We start from the raw sequence: 17,878 nt of genomic DNA, 5'->3' as shown, positions 1-17,878 counted from the left end.
TCACATTTAGCTCTGTGCTTATTGCCCATTCCCATGACAACGCAGTGAAGCGTTACCATTCTGGCCTTGTCCATTTGAATTTTGTCTGGTTTAGTTTCCAAGTGCAACATCCATCGAACTGTGCCCAAGTTCTGGTATCTATTGATGCCAGAGTGTAATGGAATATCAGTGATACTGGGAACAGTCTATCATAGAATCTCCCACAGTGTTGAATCAGGCCATTTGGCCCAATGGGTCCACACAGAGCAGCATCCCACCCAGACCCATCCCCCTTTATCCTTGTATTCCCCATGGCTAACCCTCCTAGCCTGCACATCCCTGAACACTACGGGCAATTTTAGCATGGCCAAACTGCCTAACCTGCACATCTTTGGATTGTGGGAGGATACTGGGGCACCCAGCAGAAACCCATGCAGACACAGGGAGAAGGTGCAAACTCCACACAGCCAGTCGCCCGAGGCTGGAATCGAACCCGGGTCCCTGGGTGGAGATGGAAGTATAAATAAATCCAAGCGGTTTACATTTCCAAAGCCAGTCACTCATTGGTTTAGTGGAAATGTGCATGAAGTTTAGCATGAAGCTTCAAAGAGGGTCAAAGTTGGAGTGAGGTGGCAGTGTTTCACAGTCCATGTTTGATGTATTGAATGTAAAGAAATTGGGATTGTGTGTGTTTTTGTCAGGGGGGTGCGTGGTGGAGGAAGTTAGGAAGAGAGTACGTCTGAACACAGGGGAATCTTGAAACCCAAGTGTGTTTTGGGCAATATGTTGATACCTGTAGAATACACACTGCCTGTTACTGTGGGGTGGGTGGGGGTGGGGGGGGTGGTGGAGGGGGAGGCAGTGCGCAGTATGTGACTGCGGGGGCTGAGGGGAAACTCTGTGTATCTGCTGCTTTGTCGAATTCCTACCGGCTGTGTTTTTGAAAATTGCATCTCACCCATGACCTGCAATTGCTCAGTGCTTCGTTCAACATAAATGTTATTGTAAAAACAGATGTCTCTCCAGTTACACATTCGCAGTGAGCTGAAAGAGCCCAGGAATTACTTCCAAATTGACAGCTCGATTTAAGCAGAAGCAAGTCATTACAATGCCCTGTTTCCAGCCCCTCCTGAAATAAAAACAGACAGTGCTGGAAAAGCTCAGCAGGTCTGGCAGTATCTGTCGAGAGAGAGAGAAACCGTGTTCGTGTTTTGAGTCCAGTATGATTTCTTCAAAACAGCCTCTTGGTCGTTGATTTTACAGCATCAGCCCCTTTAACAACAAATTGCTTTGACCTTTCTCGTTGAACTGGGCTGGTATCTGTTGTCCATCTGAGAGCGGCTAGACTTTGGCACGATGTGGTTTTAAAATTTAGATATGTGTCCATGTCCCACGTTGCCATGAATGGGAATCTGGTGAGAGTTGGCATTGGCTGCCCAAGCCTTGTCACCCCGCGAGGATGGTATTCTTGAACTATCTGAGGCCTCTTGTTATGACACTCACACACAAGAGCTTCGGGTGAAAATTGTCCTTCCTTCAGTGTCTCTTTAATGAGATCAAAGTCGGAGAACGTGGTGGGCTTTTCACCCAACAACGCTCTTCTGTTTGGAAAAGGACATGCTCATTGAATGAATTCAGCTCGTTGTGTTAACGTTTATGGTGTGTCTAGTGCCTACTGTATTCGCAATTGCCTCGTTTTGACTGGCCTCCCAACTTTGCATCCTCTGCACGGTTTGAGCTCATACAGAGCTCTGCCCTTAGCCATGGGCATCAGCCCCTGCACCCGCTGACCCACTCAGGTTCAAGCTAGCAGCACCACCTTCAATTTTAAGCCTCTAATCTTGGTGTGTTCCGATCCCTATCCCTGCAGTCTGCGTGCGCCATCCTGTGCCCTGTAAACCTCGGGCGAACCTGATTTCCAAGTACGTTGTGTTCTGTTTCAGACCCATTCTGAGGAAGGACCCAAAATGTTAACTCCGATTTCTCTCTGCCAGACCTGCTGAGCAATTTCTGTTTTTGCTTCTGATTTTCAAGCTTCTCCTTTTAACTGTGCCCACCTCCTCCACCCCCCCACCACGCTAAGCTCTGGAATCCCCTTCCTAGGCACCAATCACCTTCCCTTTAAGATGCTCAGTGGAGTGTTCCATCCCAGCGTCTCGTGATTTGGAGGTTGTGTTGTAAAGGCAGCAATAATCATTTTGACCAGGCGGCTTAGTGCCTTGGTGAAGCTGTTGCTGTCATGGTGGTTCGTTGTGGTCACTGATTGTAAACTCTCTGCTTGTTTCAGTCGATTACCAGCATTCCTCCTGAAGCAGCCCTTCCTGCCTGTGATCCAACAAACGTCCCCTTCGCAAAGCAGCTCAGGTAATGGGAGGTCTTTGATTAATGCGGATAAATGCGGGGTGTTGCATTCTGGTAAAATAAACTAGGGCAGGGCCTGTACAATTAATGAACAGGCCCTGGGCCATGTTGCAGATGTAGCCACGTCATGTTGTAGAGTAGGTCTAGCCATTCAGGTCTTTGAAATTTGCGTCACATATGGGCAGGGTAGTTAAGGCGTTTAGCACCCTTACCTTCATTGCTCAGATGTTTTTGAGTAATGGAGTTGGGACGATATGTTGAAGTTGTTCAGGACATTGGTGAGGCCTCTTCTGGAGTACTGTGTCCAGTTCTGGTCGCCCTGTTATAGGAAGGATATTATTAAACTGCAGAGAGTTCAGAAAAGATTTACCAGGATGTTACCGGGAATGGTGGGTGTGAGATATAAAAATAGCCTGGAAAGGCTGGGATCTTTTTCACTGGAGCGTAGGAGATTGGGGGTGAAGTTGTAGAGGTTTATAAAATCGTGAGGGGCAGAGGTAAGGTGTACGGCAGGTGTCTTTTCCCTGGGGTGGGGGATTTCAAAATCAAAGGGCATATTTTTAAAGACGAGAGGCAAAAGTTTTTAAAAAGGACATGTGGGGGCAATTTTTTTATCCAGTGAGTGGTTCATACGTGGAAATGATGGATGAGGGTACAGTTTAAAAGACATTTGGATAAGTTCATGAATGGGAATGGTTTGGAAGGATATGGGTCAGGAGCATGAGTCAGTATGACTCTGACTTACTGCCAGGGACAGTGGACCAGGATCCACTGCAGATTCAAGTTTAATTTTCTGGGCAGCAGCCAAGGAGAAAAATGACCTGTTAATGTTATTATTTGAATAATGCGTTACTATCATTTTTATTACATGAAGACTGACAGAGTGAAGCCCGTAGAGGCAATTGGCTGCAGGATAAAACTGCAGGAGTACAGCCAACTGTAGTCATGTATTTTTGGCAGTATAGAAGGGCCTCCTATACTGAATGATTCCAGAGTTGGTGGCCCGGGCCTTAATGACCCATCAGTGGAAGCCAACTCTGTGCTTGCTCTTTCTGGTCACAACTTGGGGGAAGAATTAAACAGCTTGCTCTTGGAAGGAGTTTCCTGCGTGTAAATGGGCTGTTGTGTTGCCCCATAGTAGATCAGTAATACATTACACTTGGAGAAGACCCTGAGATCAAACCAACTAGGTACAAATGCAATCCTAACCCTTTTCCTTTCCCAGTTGAAGACCGCAATTATCCAAAGCCTTTCCTCTGCTGCTCGGTCACTGATTCCTGAAATCCGGGTGAGGTTACGGAGTGGTTTTCTCAGCGGGATCTAACCTATCGTTGAGAATGATCACATTCAAGCTTTTTCTAACACTGTAATTCTCCCAAATTGTAAATGAGCAGCCAGTGATGTTTGATGCTGTTTATTGAGTTTGCGTTATGTTTCTCTGTTGTTGCAATGCCTACAGTTCATTGATGAATAGAGCACTGGAGTTAGCAGTGATTTCAGAAATCCATTTCATTGCGTCCCCCAGGCTGCTTGTAGCTATATTGTGACTGTTGACATGGTAAAATTGAGTGGGGTGTGTTGACCAGGTGTCTACGATACATCGAGAGGAATGCTTTTGACTCTCAAATGAGGACATTCAAATCTCACTTCATCACTGATGCTGCCTCAGTGAAGGACTGTGGTTTTGTCCAAAATGATGCTCTTCATTCCCGTGGTGGTGTTTGAACCTCCAACCTTCTGACTTGGATGACTAATTGACTAACTGCATCCTTTTGCTCCTGACCTCATTACTACCTTGATCCAAGCATGGACCAAACAGCTGAACACTGGAAGAGAGGTGGCAGGGGCCATCCTTGACTGTGTGTGGCATCAAGAACGTCCAACAGAGCAGGAGCTGGTTGGGGGATGGTGGGAGACACTAAGAGTTGGTGTCATGGCTGGCACAAAAGATGGTTGTGGTTGTTGGTCAGTCATCTCAGCTCCAGGACATCTCTGCAGGAGTTCCTCGGGATAGTGTCCCAGGACCAACTATCTTCATCAGTGACCTTCCCTCCATCATAAGGAGATGTGCAATGTTCAGCACCATTCGCCACTCCTAAGTAGTCCATGTTCAACTGCAACAAGATCTGGACACCAGCCTGGTTTGCGCTGGTATGTAACACTTTTGTGTCAATTTCTACTTCAGTCCCAGGGTCGAGAGTATGGTGCTGGAAAAGCCCAGCAGGTCAGGCAGCATCGAAGGAGCAGGAGAATCAATGTTTCAGACATAAGCTCATCATCAGGAGTGAGGCTTTTGAGCTGGGGGGAGCTGAGTGATAAATGGGAGGAGTGGGTGGGGTGGGGGTGGGAAGGTAGCTGCTGAGAAAGCGATAGGTGGATAAAGGTGAGGGAGATGGTGATAGGTTGGGGGTGGTGGAGGTGGAGCGGATAGATGGGAAAGGTGATGGACAGGTCAGGAGGGCGGTGCTGAATGGAGGCTTGGGACTGGGATAATGTGGGGGGAGGGGCAACAAGGATATGGGTGAAATCCACATTGATCCCGTGTGGTTGGAGGGTCCCAAGGTGGAATATGAGGCGTTTCTCCTCCAGCCGTTGGGTGGTAACGGTTTGGCAGTGGAGGAGGCCAGAACCTTCATGTCCTTGACAGAGTTGGTGGTGGTGGTGAGGGGGGGGGTTTAGTTGAAGGGTTCAGCCATGCGGTGGTGGGGTTGGTCGGTGCGGTTGTCCCAGAGATGTTCTCTGAAATGATCTTCAAAAAGGTGTCCTGTCTATCGGGAAGACAGGACCTCCTGACCTGACCATCACCTTTCCCATCTATCAACTCCACCACCTCCCCCCCCCCCCCCCCCCCCCCCGCCCCCCCCCCACCCCCACGACCTATCACCTTATACCTCCTCTTCATCGACCACTTTCTTAGTTACTTCCCACCCCCCCCTCCCATATATCACTCAACACCCACCCCACCTCCCCCGGCCCACAAGCCTCGTTCCTGATGAAAGGCTTTTTGCCCGAAACATCGATTCTCCTGCTCCTCGGATGCTGCCTGACCTGTGCTTTTCCAGCACCACACTCGCGATTCTGATCTCCGGTATCTGCAGTCCTCAGTTTCCCGACTGAAGTCCCAGGCAATGACCAACTCTGACAAGAGCGAATTTAACCATCTACCCATGTCATACAGAGGCATTATTGTCACTGAATCTCTCTCTGTGGGTTCCCATTACTAGAAATTGAACTGGACTTGCTACATCAATAATGATGGTGTAATAATAGACCAGAGAAGGTCAGAGACCAGGCATACTGCAATAACTCACCACCTGACACCCCAATACTTCCCCACTTGCCTGAGTGGTACAGCTCTAACAAACACTCAAGAAGCTTGACACTATCCAGGAGAAAGCAGTCTGCTTGATTGGCACCACATCCACACACACTCAATCCCTCCACCACCAACACTCAGTAGCAGCAGTGTGTACTAGATGTGCTGCAGAAATTCGCCAACACTCCTTGAACAGCACCTTCCAAACCCATGACCATTTCCATCCAGAAGGACAAGTGGCAGCAGATACATGGGAACACCACCCCTTGCAAGTTCCCCTTTGAGGCCACTCACCATTCTGACTTGAAAATATGTCACCGTGTTGTTGTCGGTGTTGCTGGGTCAGAATCCTGGAATTCCCCTCCCTAAGGGCATTATGGGGGTCTCTCCCACCCTGTGGATTTTGCAGATCACGAAAGCAGCTCACTGTCAATTCTCCAGGGCAACTGGAGCTGGGGAACAAATCCCGTGAAAAAATAAAGTTCCAGGCTGATTCTCCAAACGATGTGGTCCTCCAAGTTTGGAGTCAGATATGGGGCTAATCCACATCAAAATATTGTTAGTCACTGCCTGTCCCACATCACACAACCTCTCCCACTGTCAGTGCACCCTTTGCACTGTAGAAAGAAATTTGACTTGAAGCATCTTATTCTGTGGAGGAGTTGGTACCTGACAGTCAGTGTGGTGCGGTCTGCGTGTGCGTGTTGACAACTCTAACCTTTTCTGTGGTTGCAGTTTGTCATTACAGCAGCTCAATTGAATTACCTTTGGTACTCGCTATTAACTCTCCATTATTCTATAATTACAACCTTGTATTATGGTCTTCCACACCCACGGAAAACACTGCAACAATTGAGCAAACCAAAAAAAAGCAGAGGTACATGAGTAACAACCTGATGATGACATCTTTTGACTTGATGAGTGAGTTCTGCTTGGTTATGCCAGCTATGTATAAACGCAACGTTCACAACCCAAGACCAAAACGCCTTAACATCTTTGCTCACTCTTCTCCCCCCCACCACCCCCAACCACATAATTTGTCTTCCTGTGTTCATGTCTTCACCGAAACCTTGTTTAGAATGTGTCGATCTACAATTACAGTCTTACATGGGCTGTGTTTGTAATGTGTGTGTCTCTTTGTGCATAAATCAGACATTTTTAAATAAGGAAATACCAAACAATGATTAGAATGAATGCCTTTAGCAGAGACTAAATTATGTTTCCATGATCTGATCTAATTATTGCTTCCTGGCATTCAATACTGCAGGCGATTGTCTGGTATCTGATAAGAACTACACAATGTATCTATACTTCTGCCCTCCAACGTAAAGAAATATTTGTGTTTGTTAAGCATTTTTCCCAAACACCAAAGCATCGATCGATATTGCCATTGATGTAATGCAGGAAGCAGCCATTTTGTGTTTTACTCTGTTTGATGTGACATTGATTGAGGGGTTGGCCAGTTTCTTCAAAATGTTGTTCTGGGATCTTTCTGTTCAGTCAGGTCAAAAGAGACGCTCTTGTCTGAAATAAGATGTAGCTTATTGCATTAATGCATCAGTATAGCAGAAAGGGATGGCTGGTTTCTGATGCAGGGTGATGCCAATAGCATGGGTTCAAGTCCTACACTGGCTGAGTTTACCATGAGGTAACCTGAGGTGTGGTAACACTTGAGTTAAACCACCAACTGTTGTCTGTTAACTGAGTTAACTGTTTAACTGAGAGCACAGTATGGTCTTGACATAGCATTAGCCTGTCGGTCTTGATGTTTGGCGTACATGTGTGTACTAAAGACCAGTGAGACCTAGAACCAAGAGGAGAGAGTACCTCCAACTGGGCCCCAGTTTGAGTTTGACAGAAACTTGCCTGGCAAAGCTACAAGATGAGTAAATGTGCACTCTGTGCCGTGATAATTGTTCCTCTCACACCTTTTTTTGTTTTGTGTTTGGTGGGATGTGAACTTAATATCTTTTGCAAGGATGCGAATGAAAGTCAACTCAACTGGATGTTGAAGTGATTAGTTCTCCATTGGAGACTCAAGTCAGTAACCCTGAGATGACATCCCTGCTCCAACCAGACCCACATCTATTGTGTGAAGATGGGAAATCTGATACCTGTCTGCAAAGTAGTGATGGCTGAAAACTATTGCCTTTCTTAATGACTGCGTTTTACTTTGAAAAGTTTCTTCAAAGAAGCGAGAACTATTGGAGACTGTGTGTGTGTTTTGGCACAATTATAATAATCTCTTTGAACGTATTAAAGGGAGACCTGTTCTTGTTTAAAGCTAGTGTGTGGTCCTTATATTTTTATAAGCAATGGTTTCTGAGTGTTGGGATAGGACCGTAAAAGCATCAGGCTACAAGATAATTGAACTGTTGCCACGGTTCCTCCTCCTCCCCCCACTCTATTAAGGAAATGTGTTAATACTTGTTAGCACTTTTTCCCCCTTTACTTCACCCACAGTATTTGGATTCCAGTCTGCTCCAAACTCTGACCAAGGCCAGTTACACTTGGAGCAGAGAACTGTATGGCACAGGAACAGGCCCTTCGGCCCACAGTGTCGTGCTGGACATGACACCAAATTAAACTAATCACTTGTCTGCCCTTTGGTCCATATCACTCCATTTCTTGCCATATTCGTATGCTTATCTAAAAGTCCCTCAAATGCCCCTATCATATTTTCCCCAACCCCTCATGGTTTGTGCCAAAAACCTGAAACTAAGGTTGCCTTTTCAGACAGCAGGCAGAGCACAGAGACAGCAGCCTGGCATCACCCAGCTCTCTCACTGTTGTGCCATAGACTTGCACCACCATCGACCTTTTGAAAGGTATATAAGGTATATTTGATGCCGTCATCTCCCTTTGTAAATTGGTATCTTGAAAAGCGAGACCTGTGTGGGAGAGGGAAGTCACTTGGTAGCCTAAAGAAAAGAAACTCTTGTCTTAAGTAAGGTGTCATTTATTGCTTTCATGCATTGGGATAGCAGAAAGGGGTGGCTGGTTTGTGATGCAGAGTATGCCAGTTCCCACGCCAGCTGAGGCTACCATGAGGGGCACTTCTCAACCTCTCCCCTGGCCTGAGACAGCTGCCAGTTGTCTCTCTAATATAAGAGAGCAGCCTTCTCATCAGCTAAGACAACGATGACTACCATTTTTTCCTGATGAAAGGCTTATGCTTGAAACGTCGACTCTGCTGCTCCTCGGATGCTGCCTGACCTGCTGTGCTTTTCCAGCGCCACACTTTTTAACTCTGACTCTCCAGCATCTGCAGTCCTCACTTTTTCTCCCTGTATAATAGACCTTGTTACTGGCAGATACCATGATAGCAAGACTAACTCTTTCAAGAGCCAGAACTATTCTGTCTTTAAGTCTGTATGGTGCGATCATATTGGCTGGTGCTTAATGCACTCCTCAGCATTAGCCTTCTGAATTGATTTAGCTTTATTCTCATGAGTACAGTTACAAGTCTACAAGTTGCCACTTAGTGCCATGTTGGGTACAGAGGTACCCAGGGACAGGTACAGATTGTCTTGAGTACAAACGTTTAGGGAAGAAATAAAGAAATAAAATTTAGCATTGCAGGTATTCAAAATTACAAAATCTCAGTAATAAATTAGAAAGAAAAATGAAATAAAATGTTCAAGATAACAGTCGTTCCAAGAAAAAATAAAAGAGAAAAGATTTTAAGACCGAGTGTAAATTTCTGAGTTGTCCACCATATACCCCAGCTGCACGGTAGCCATTTGTAATGACGTACAGTGTGTGGAAGTGACCATTTTTGTCAAAGTTTTGATATTTTGTGTCCCACGGCCAGATCTTTACTGATCTGCAATGTGGCCGCTGCCTGTGAGGAAGGGAACGGTTACAGTGTTCCTTTTGGTTACTGCCCAGTTGCCACTGGCACCAGGTTAGCCAAATTGGGTTGGGCTTCATTGCAGCAATCCCATTGGCTGGTAGAGGGTCAGTTGGTGTGTGCCTGAACATTGAGCCAAAAAGGTCAACATCTGAGCTGTTCCTCTGTTTGAATGTAACTGTTAACCTGTGCTTCTCGTGGTGGTACTGACTCGATGGGCTGAAGGGCCTCTTCTCTGGTGGCTGACTCTGTGACCCTGATTTCTCTTCAGGTCCCCTGAATCACTCTACCTCAATGTCGCAAGTCGATTTCTTTGGAAAGGCGTGGACGAAGAAACAACTGAAGAGGTAAAGTTTTGGACAGAGGAACAATCGATAGCAAAGACTAAGTGTGATGGAGCCTGTTCTGCCCGTCTGATCACTACTGATGGGGGTTGGAGGGGGCAGGGCGCAGGGGAGGTGGGTGGGGAAGGGAAGGGGGCGAGGTTGCTCAAGTTGGATGATAATGGTTACATGCGCAACTATCTATGATTCAATATTAGTACGCATGGCATGAACACTAACACATTAACCCTTTGCAGACCAAGTGCAGCGTTTCCATCTGAGTGGAACTGTTGGGAGGATTGTCTGATGGCTGCTCTTGCCAATGCGAGGGCAATGCCCAGGGATGTTCATAGAATCCCTACAGACCATTCGGCTCATTGCGTTCACCCAGATCCTACGAAGGAGGGTCCATCGAGTCCCACCCAGATCCACCTACCTTCTCTGTCACTGCACTTCCCATGCTAAGCCACTTAGCCTGCACACCCCAGGACATTATGGGGCAATTTACCATGGCCGTTCCGTTCTAACCTGCCCATCTTTGGACTGTGGGAGGAAACTGGAGCACCCAGAGGAAACCCACGCAGACACAGGGAGAATGTGCAAAAGCCACACAGAAGGTCGCCGGAGGCTGGATTGGAACCCTTGTCCCTGGTGCTGCTAGGCAGCAGTGCTAACCACTGAGCTGCCGTGATGTTCATCACTGCCAATGTGCTGGTGTAGAGGAGTCTAATAGCCTTCCCTCATTAAGCTTTTCCTTGTGCATTCCGATATCCTGCAGCACCTCGTGTAATTCCTGACAGTATAAACATTCCAGGAAATCTTCTGATTCCACTTTATGCTGCTGCTTGGCTTTGACCTTTCCAATTCCAGGTGCACATTCTTAAATACATGGCAAGGAGTAGGATAGCCGTTAGATTTATTGCCACTTCGAACCAGCAACTGTTTGTCAACAGTGGTCCCTTCCTTTTTGTTTTCCTGAAGATTAAGCAATGTTATGGTTGAGAGCCTCCCAAACATCCCTCGTGTTTTATTCTCACTGTTTTTTTTCAGTGAAGAATTGATTCAGATATCCCCCACTCATCACACTTAGAGTCATAGAGATGTACAGCACAGAAACAGACCCTTCGGTCCAACCCGTCCATGCCGACCAGATATCCCAACCCAATCTAGTCCCACCTGCCAGCATCCGGCCCATATCCCTCCAAACCCGTCCTGTTCCTATTCCCATCCCCATCCAGATGCCTTTTAAATGCTGTAATTGTACCAGCCTCCACCACTTCCTCTGGCAGCTTATTCCATCCACGCACCACCCTCTGTGTGAAAAAGTTGCCTCTTAGTTCATGTTTATATCTTTCCCCATGCACCCTAAACCTACGCCCTCTTGTTTTGCACTCCCCTACCCTGGGGGGAAAAAAGACCTTATCTGTTCACCCTACCTGTGCCCCTCGTGATTTTATTAACCTCTATAAGGTCACCCCTCAGCCTCCGACACTCCCAGAAAAACAGCCCCAGCCTGTTCAGCCTCTTCCTATAGCTCAAACCCTCCAACCCTGGAAACACCTTTATAAATCTTTTCTGAACCCTTTCAAATTTAACAACATCCTTCCAATAGCAGGGAGACCCAGAATTGAACTTTCAAGAAATTGTAATTTCAAGAAAACCTCCTCGTTCCCACCACGCGGCAGTATGATCAGGGGACCTTCTTTGAAGGGACTCATGCTGTTGCAACTGCTCTGTCCCCCATTTTAAATTTGAACCTCTGGCAGTGTCAGGTACAGTCAGCAAACTGAAACCTAGTATTGTGCGAGTGAGAGTACTGGGTGCTGGGTGTGACGTTGCTGTTGCCACTTACTCATGGATTGAGGGAGCGAATGAAATTTTGCTGGGTCCCAGTGTCATTCAGCACAGGAACGGATTTCTGGAGCTTGTTCCTCGCGATTCTGTGCCAGGTGTCTAGTCGCTTTTCAATCTGACTCTGTCTCTGATGTTTTGGAGGGTTATTGAGGTTCCCTGCACATCTGCCCCCATGGGAAATGGTCTACTTTGGCGTACAAAAGAAAATAGAGCACCAGCCCAGACCTAAGTGTTTGGTGTGATTTTCTAAATTAAACCGCTTCACTCGGCACAGCAGAACGTCTCCTGGTCAGTTTTTTCAAATATAAAACCAGGAATTGAATTTACCGATTTTGGGGGAAGGGAGAGGTGAAGTTAAATCCAAAAATGGATCAAGGGTTCAGTTACAAGCAGAGATGAACTCTGAGAGGGGATCCAGGGAAAAAGAACTGGGGGCAGCAGTCGGCATTCAGTCCCTTTAACCTGCCCTACCACTGAATGCGATTGTGGCTGATTTCATCAAGGCCTCAACTCCATTTTCCTGCCTGCTGGCCATAACGTTTTAACCCTTTATTGATTGCAAATCTTTAACTTTACTCCTTGTCCCCTGGCATCCATTGACTGTCTGCGGGGAGTTAGCACGTTCACCCCATGTCTGCGTGGGTTTCCTCCAGGTGCTCCAGTTTTCTCCCATGATCCCAAGCTGTGCAGATTAGGGCGGATTGGCCATGCTAAATTTTACATAGCTGATCCACCGAGCCTGGATACTATGGGGAATTAATGGGATAGGGCCAGGGTGGAATGTTCTTCAGAGGGTCGGTGCAGACTCAATGGGCCAAATGGCCTCTTACTGCCCTGTAGAGATTCCATGGCACGCCCTTAGCTTTTAACACAGGAATTTGATAAAACATGATATTCATTGCTCTCTCGCTTTCTTTCTCTCTCTTTCTTTCTCTAAGGCCATTGTCCCAAGCAGTGTCCTTCAGCATTCCCTTTGGATTGGACAGCGATGTGGACATCGTCATGGGGAATCCGGTCGGATTGATGAGGTCAGTGAGCTCCGACAGCCTGAGCTCCAACACCTACCGGTCTCACAGCTGCCTACCGCGGGCTGCAGACAACCAGGAGCCGGGGAGCGAGAACGGGCCTGTCGCGTCTCCCAGGGCAGCCAGGAAGGCCTCGCCTTTGGCGAACAAGATGGCCGAGAGCGAACGTCAACCACCGGTTGAAAACGGGGTGGTCGGCGACCACAACAACTGCGCAGAGCTGCCGACCATCGAAGAAGCGCTGAAGATAATCCACAACACGGACAAGCTGGAGCCCAGGCTCCGTCCCGAGGGCGCACCGGATGGCTTCTTCCTTCACCGGCCCGATCTGTCCGAAGATTTCCTAAAGCCCGAGGGCGGCCAATCCAAACTTGACCTCCATCCTCCCTACCCACCGGCCGACACCCCCCAGGAGAGCGGGCTCCTCGCCCCCACTGAGGACCGAGCGAGTGGCAGAGTCGCTCCGTCTGAAGATAGCAACTTCTCCCGGGACGACGACTCCGTCCTCCGGGACAACAGCTTGGAGTCGGACGGCGAGGACTCTTCCAGGCCGGCCCAGGAGGAGAAGGACTACGCCAGCAAGGACGAGTGCACGTCCTGCCTCAGCTCCCTCAGCTCGCAGGCCGAGAGTGTGGCGTCATCCGGCTCGGGCGTGAAGATGACCAACTTCGCCGAGCGCAAGATGAAGAAGATGAGCAGCGCGCCGGACTCCAAGTCGAGCAGCTCGCAGAAGACGACGCCGGACAGCTCCGAGCTCAACGACCAGCAGATGGCGTCGTGGGCTCAGAGGCCCGACGACAGCCCCAGCCAAAACCAGGCCCTGGCCTCCGAGATGACCCAGCTGGGGATCCGGTTGGAGGAGAAACGGCGAGCGATCGAGGCGCAGAAGAAGCGGATTGAGGCCATCTTCGCCAAGCACCGGCAGAGGCTGGGCAAGAGCGCGTTCCTGCAGCTGAAGAGGAAGGAGGAAGGCGGGGAGCGGGAGAACGGAGCGGGAGACGAGGACAGGAGGAAGCTCTCCCTGGAGGAGAGGTTGTCGAGAATCGAGGACGAGGAGGAAAACGAAAGCCCGACACAGCCTGAGTTCAAGGACCGGGGTGGCCAGGCATTGGATAAAGACCATGAGGCAGGCCCCGGTGGGAACCTTGGGGAGAAAGATGCCAAACCGAGACGGCCGGAGTCCCCGAGGGAGCCCGAGGTGGACGCGGACATGGGCGAGTACAACAACGCCGTGGCTAAGCTTAACTCGGCACTGTCCTCACTGCAGCTCGACATGCAGCGCCTGGCCCAGCAACAGGAGAGCCTGATGGAGAGGAAGAACGTGCAGGCCTGGGTGATCCCGGTTCCCAAAGCCTCCTCTCAGAGGCCGCCCCGCTCGGCCGAGTTCTCCTCTCCCTCGCCCTCGCGCAAGCCGGTTTCCTCCGGGACACGCTCCCCCCAGTCCGGCCCCAAGAAGGCGTCCGGAGCGGCGGCCGCAGCTCCCCCCAAGAGCCCCAGGCACTCCCGGCCTGCCGAGCTGAAGATCACGCCGCTGACCCGCGTGCTCACGCCCCCGCAGAGCGTGGACTCCTTGCCCCACCTGCGCAAGTTCTCGCCCAGCCAGGTCACCGTCCAGACCAAGTCTTCCATCTGCTTCGGCGAGGACAGCGAGGAGGAGCAGCAGGACCTCGGCGTGAGGCCCAAGCCACGGCCGCTGGGGCCCGTGGCGAGCTGCGGCCTAGCAGAAGGGCCCCTGGAACCTGACAGGCCGACCCCTGACCTGGAGAGCGAGGGTAACCTCAGGCCTGTGGGGCCTGTCGTCGCCCGGAAAGCCGAGGAGCAGCCCGACAGCGGCAAGAAGGACAGTTCATCCACCGTCAAAAGGACTAGTTTGATTGAGATACCGCTCTCCTCTTTGAGAGGCCCCGAGGAAGGTGAGGACGGGCCAGAGAACGTCAGCGAATCCGTGAGTGATCCCCCAGGCGATGCCGAGCAGAGGTCTGTTGGTTTCTTCTTCAAGGTTGGTGAACTTTTGCTTTGATCCTGGTCACGTTATCAATCTCCTCCCTCTCGCTAGAAACGCAGTCCAGTTGCCACCGTTCATTCAAAATGGCCTCCTTGTGTGTGAGACGTGAGGCATGTCGAGGGCAAGCTAGGCCCCTCCTTCAATCCGTTGCAGACCCCTCTGACCAAACCAGTTTTGGTCACCATACGGGGCGGCACAGTAGCTCAGGGGTTAGCACTGCTGCCTCTCAGCGCCAGGGACCCAGGTTCAATTCCAGCCTCGAGACGACCGTGTAGAGTTTGCACGTTCTCCCGGAGTCTGCGTAGGGTCCTCTGGGTGTTCCTGTTTCCCCCCACAATCCAAAGATGTGCAGGCTAGGGTGGATTGGCCATGGGAAATTACCCACAGTGTTCAGGGGTGTGTAAGTCAGGTGCATTAGTCAGGGGTAAATGTAGAGTAATGGTTTCAATGAATGGGTCTGGGTGGGATACTCTTTGAAGGGTCAGTGTGGACTTGTTGGGCCAAAGGGCCTGTTTCCGCACTGTCAGGATTCTATGATTCTTGTCCGAGTGCCTCTCTACGTGTAACTCGGATATCAACTTGTTTGCCGGTGGTCTTGGACTGCCTAAGGGGTTGTATAAATGCACGTTGTTGTTACAATACTTGAGTTTAGTGGGTTGTCAGCATCTGGCCCATTGAGGATCACTAGCCAATCATGGAGCCTCTCCAATCTCCCACCAAAACCCATGACCCAATGAGCTGTTGGATATCTGTCAGGATCCCCCCATGGCCCAAATATGAGGAGATGGTGTGAGCTGTGACCAAAGTCTTGACCACGGGGTTCCAGAGTTTGGAGCCTTTGGGGAGCTGAAGGCTCAGCCACTAATGGTGACGGAATTGGGGATATGCAAGAGGCCAGGCTGGGGGACAACTGTGACACAAAGCATCTGAAAACTATGTTGGTGGTTGTAAGTGGAAGTACATGTGAATGGAACCCTGGAATAGACTGGAATTCGGAAATACTTATGGAATGTCAATGAGTTGATATCTAGTGGTTCAGGCGGCTAGTTGGGGGTGAAAAGCTGTTGGTGAAGGCCACCACAACAGGGGAGGGACTAAGTGATTATGGTCCAATGTGACAGACCTGTGTCCCACACCAACAGACAGTTGTGGTCAACAACACTTTGTTGTACCTGCTAAAAGCAGGATGACTAAACCTAACGTCTTAGCTATCATTTTAATCAAGCTTTTTAGACGTGTTATGACACATCTCTGGAGAAAGTGGACCTGGACCTCCTGGCTCAGAGATAGGGACAGTATCACTGCACCATGTGTGCTCTATCCATATATTCAGTCCAGACAAGTGGTATTTTGATTTGGTTCATTTTGTTTTAAAGTAATGCTTGGTTTCATTGGTGAGAGCATTAAATGCAGGAATTGGGTCATCATGCTGCGGTTGTACAGGACATTGGGGAGGCCTCTTTTGGAATCCTGTGTCCAGTTTCGGTTACCCTGTGATAAGAAGGATATTATTAAACTGGAAAGGTTGTAGGATGTTGCCAGGCCAGGACAGTTGGAGTTATAGGGAGATGCTGGACTAGCAAGGACTTTTTTCCCTGGAGTGTCAGAGGCTGAGGGGTAACCTTTACAGAGGTTTATAAAATTAGGAGGGGCATGGAGAGGGGGTGAATACCCGAGGTCTTTTCCCCCAGCGTAGGGGAGTCCAAAACTAGAGGGTATAGGTTTAAGGAGAGACCAGAAAACTTTAAAAGGGACCTCAGGGGTAACTTTTTCACACAGAGGGTGGTGCGTGTATGGAATGAGCTGCCAGAGGAAGTGGTGGAGGCTGGTACAATTACAGCATTTAAAAGGCATTTGGATGAGCATATGAATAGGAAGGGTTTGGAGGGATATGAGCCAAATGCAGGGACTGGTTTAGTTTGGGAACATGGACGGTGTGGATGAGTTGGTCGGAGAGTCTGTTTCTGTGCTGTATGACACGGTCAGTCAGACCAGCTCTGTAATTACTAATTTTGATTTTGAGAAAACGTGATTGAACAGCATTGCCAGAAATGTTGACCTTTTCCAGTTGCAAGTGAAGACCAGTTTCAAATTGGGTACAATCCAGGGTGTGGTTGGTGGTTAGAAGCTTGTGAACGTACCATCTCGTGATCACCCAACTTTGAGTAGGGACCAACTCCTTATCTCTGATCGATGGGCGTTGGACACAAGGTGACCTGGGTCATACCATTTGGCCACTAATGAGCAATCGTTTGTTGGAATCTACTTTGTTTTCAGCAAGTCCTCGAAAGTTGCCAAGTGGAAGCCTCTCTGTCGTAGTACAGAACAGGAGACCAATTGGCTCAGGGGCCTGTGTCAGCCCTTCGAAAATGAGATTTAATTTGTCCGACTCGCTCTCGCTCCCTTCCCAGTCCCTGCAAATGGTGTTTGTTTAAATATATATTTAAAGAATATATATTGTCCACCATCCTTTTCAGGTTTTGCATTCCCAATCACACCTGCCTCAGAAAAATTAATCCCCTTAGTTTTTGCCACTTATACTGAATTAGTACTGGCTGGTCAAATGGGAAAAATACGTGACCGATCAATGGGGTTTCTGTTATACAGGATTTAATTATTTGAATGGTTTATCCCATAATACGAAAATAACAAGGTGATTTGAAAACGTTGGCTTGGTGAATAGAAAGTGCAAATCAAATCTACGTTAATAAATGCTATAAGAATGCTGACTAACAGTACTAGCGGGATCTACTCTATTTGTAGACCAGGACTTTTTTTTACACCATTATCATTGTGTCAGCCTTATCCCAGTGCATCTCTGACTCAGAAGGTCGTGGGTTCAAATCCCACACAGAAGAGAAAGAAAGATGAACATTTGAATAGCACCTTTAGTGACACAGTACTTCAGGGGTGGGGGTTGGGGTGTTGAACTCAGTTGGCTCAGTGGGCTGAGGATGGTTGCTTCCCTACAAAGAGCGATGCTGACAGTGGGGGTTCGATTCCCACACCAGCTGAGGTTACCACGACGGGCAATCCTTCGCAACCACTTCCCCCTCACCTGAGGCGCAGTTACCCTCTGGTTAAACCACTACCTGTCGTCTCTCAGTGAGGAGAGTGAGAAAGAGAGAAAGCCCTATGGTCATGTGGGGCGATAGTGAGCTT

At 48.9% G+C, this 17,878-nt stretch overlaps 1 protein-coding gene across 2 annotated transcripts in view; it reads left to right on the top strand.

Moving 5' to 3' along the window:
- Window positions 1-17,878, top strand: part of camsap3 (calmodulin regulated spectrin-associated protein family, member 3) — a 203,445-nt gene that overhangs the window by 158,980 nt on the left and 26,587 nt on the right. For both annotated transcript variants that reach the window (XM_060855234.1, XM_060855233.1), the window contains exons 9-11: window positions 2,267-2,343; window positions 9,781-9,856; window positions 12,625-14,710. In XM_060855234.1, the coding sequence (XP_060711217.1) occupies window positions 2,267-2,343; window positions 9,781-9,856; window positions 12,625-14,710 (2,239 nt within the window). The remainder of the gene's footprint in view (window positions 1-2,266; window positions 2,344-9,780; window positions 9,857-12,624; window positions 14,711-17,878) is intronic.

The sequence above is a fragment of the Hemiscyllium ocellatum genome, chromosome 45 (assembly GCF_020745735.1).
Source record: "Hemiscyllium ocellatum isolate sHemOce1 chromosome 45, sHemOce1.pat.X.cur, whole genome shotgun sequence".
In the NCBI taxonomy this organism is placed as follows: domain Eukaryota; kingdom Metazoa; phylum Chordata; class Chondrichthyes; order Orectolobiformes; family Hemiscylliidae; genus Hemiscyllium; species Hemiscyllium ocellatum.
This window is presented reverse-complemented; position numbering and strand designations above follow the sequence as displayed.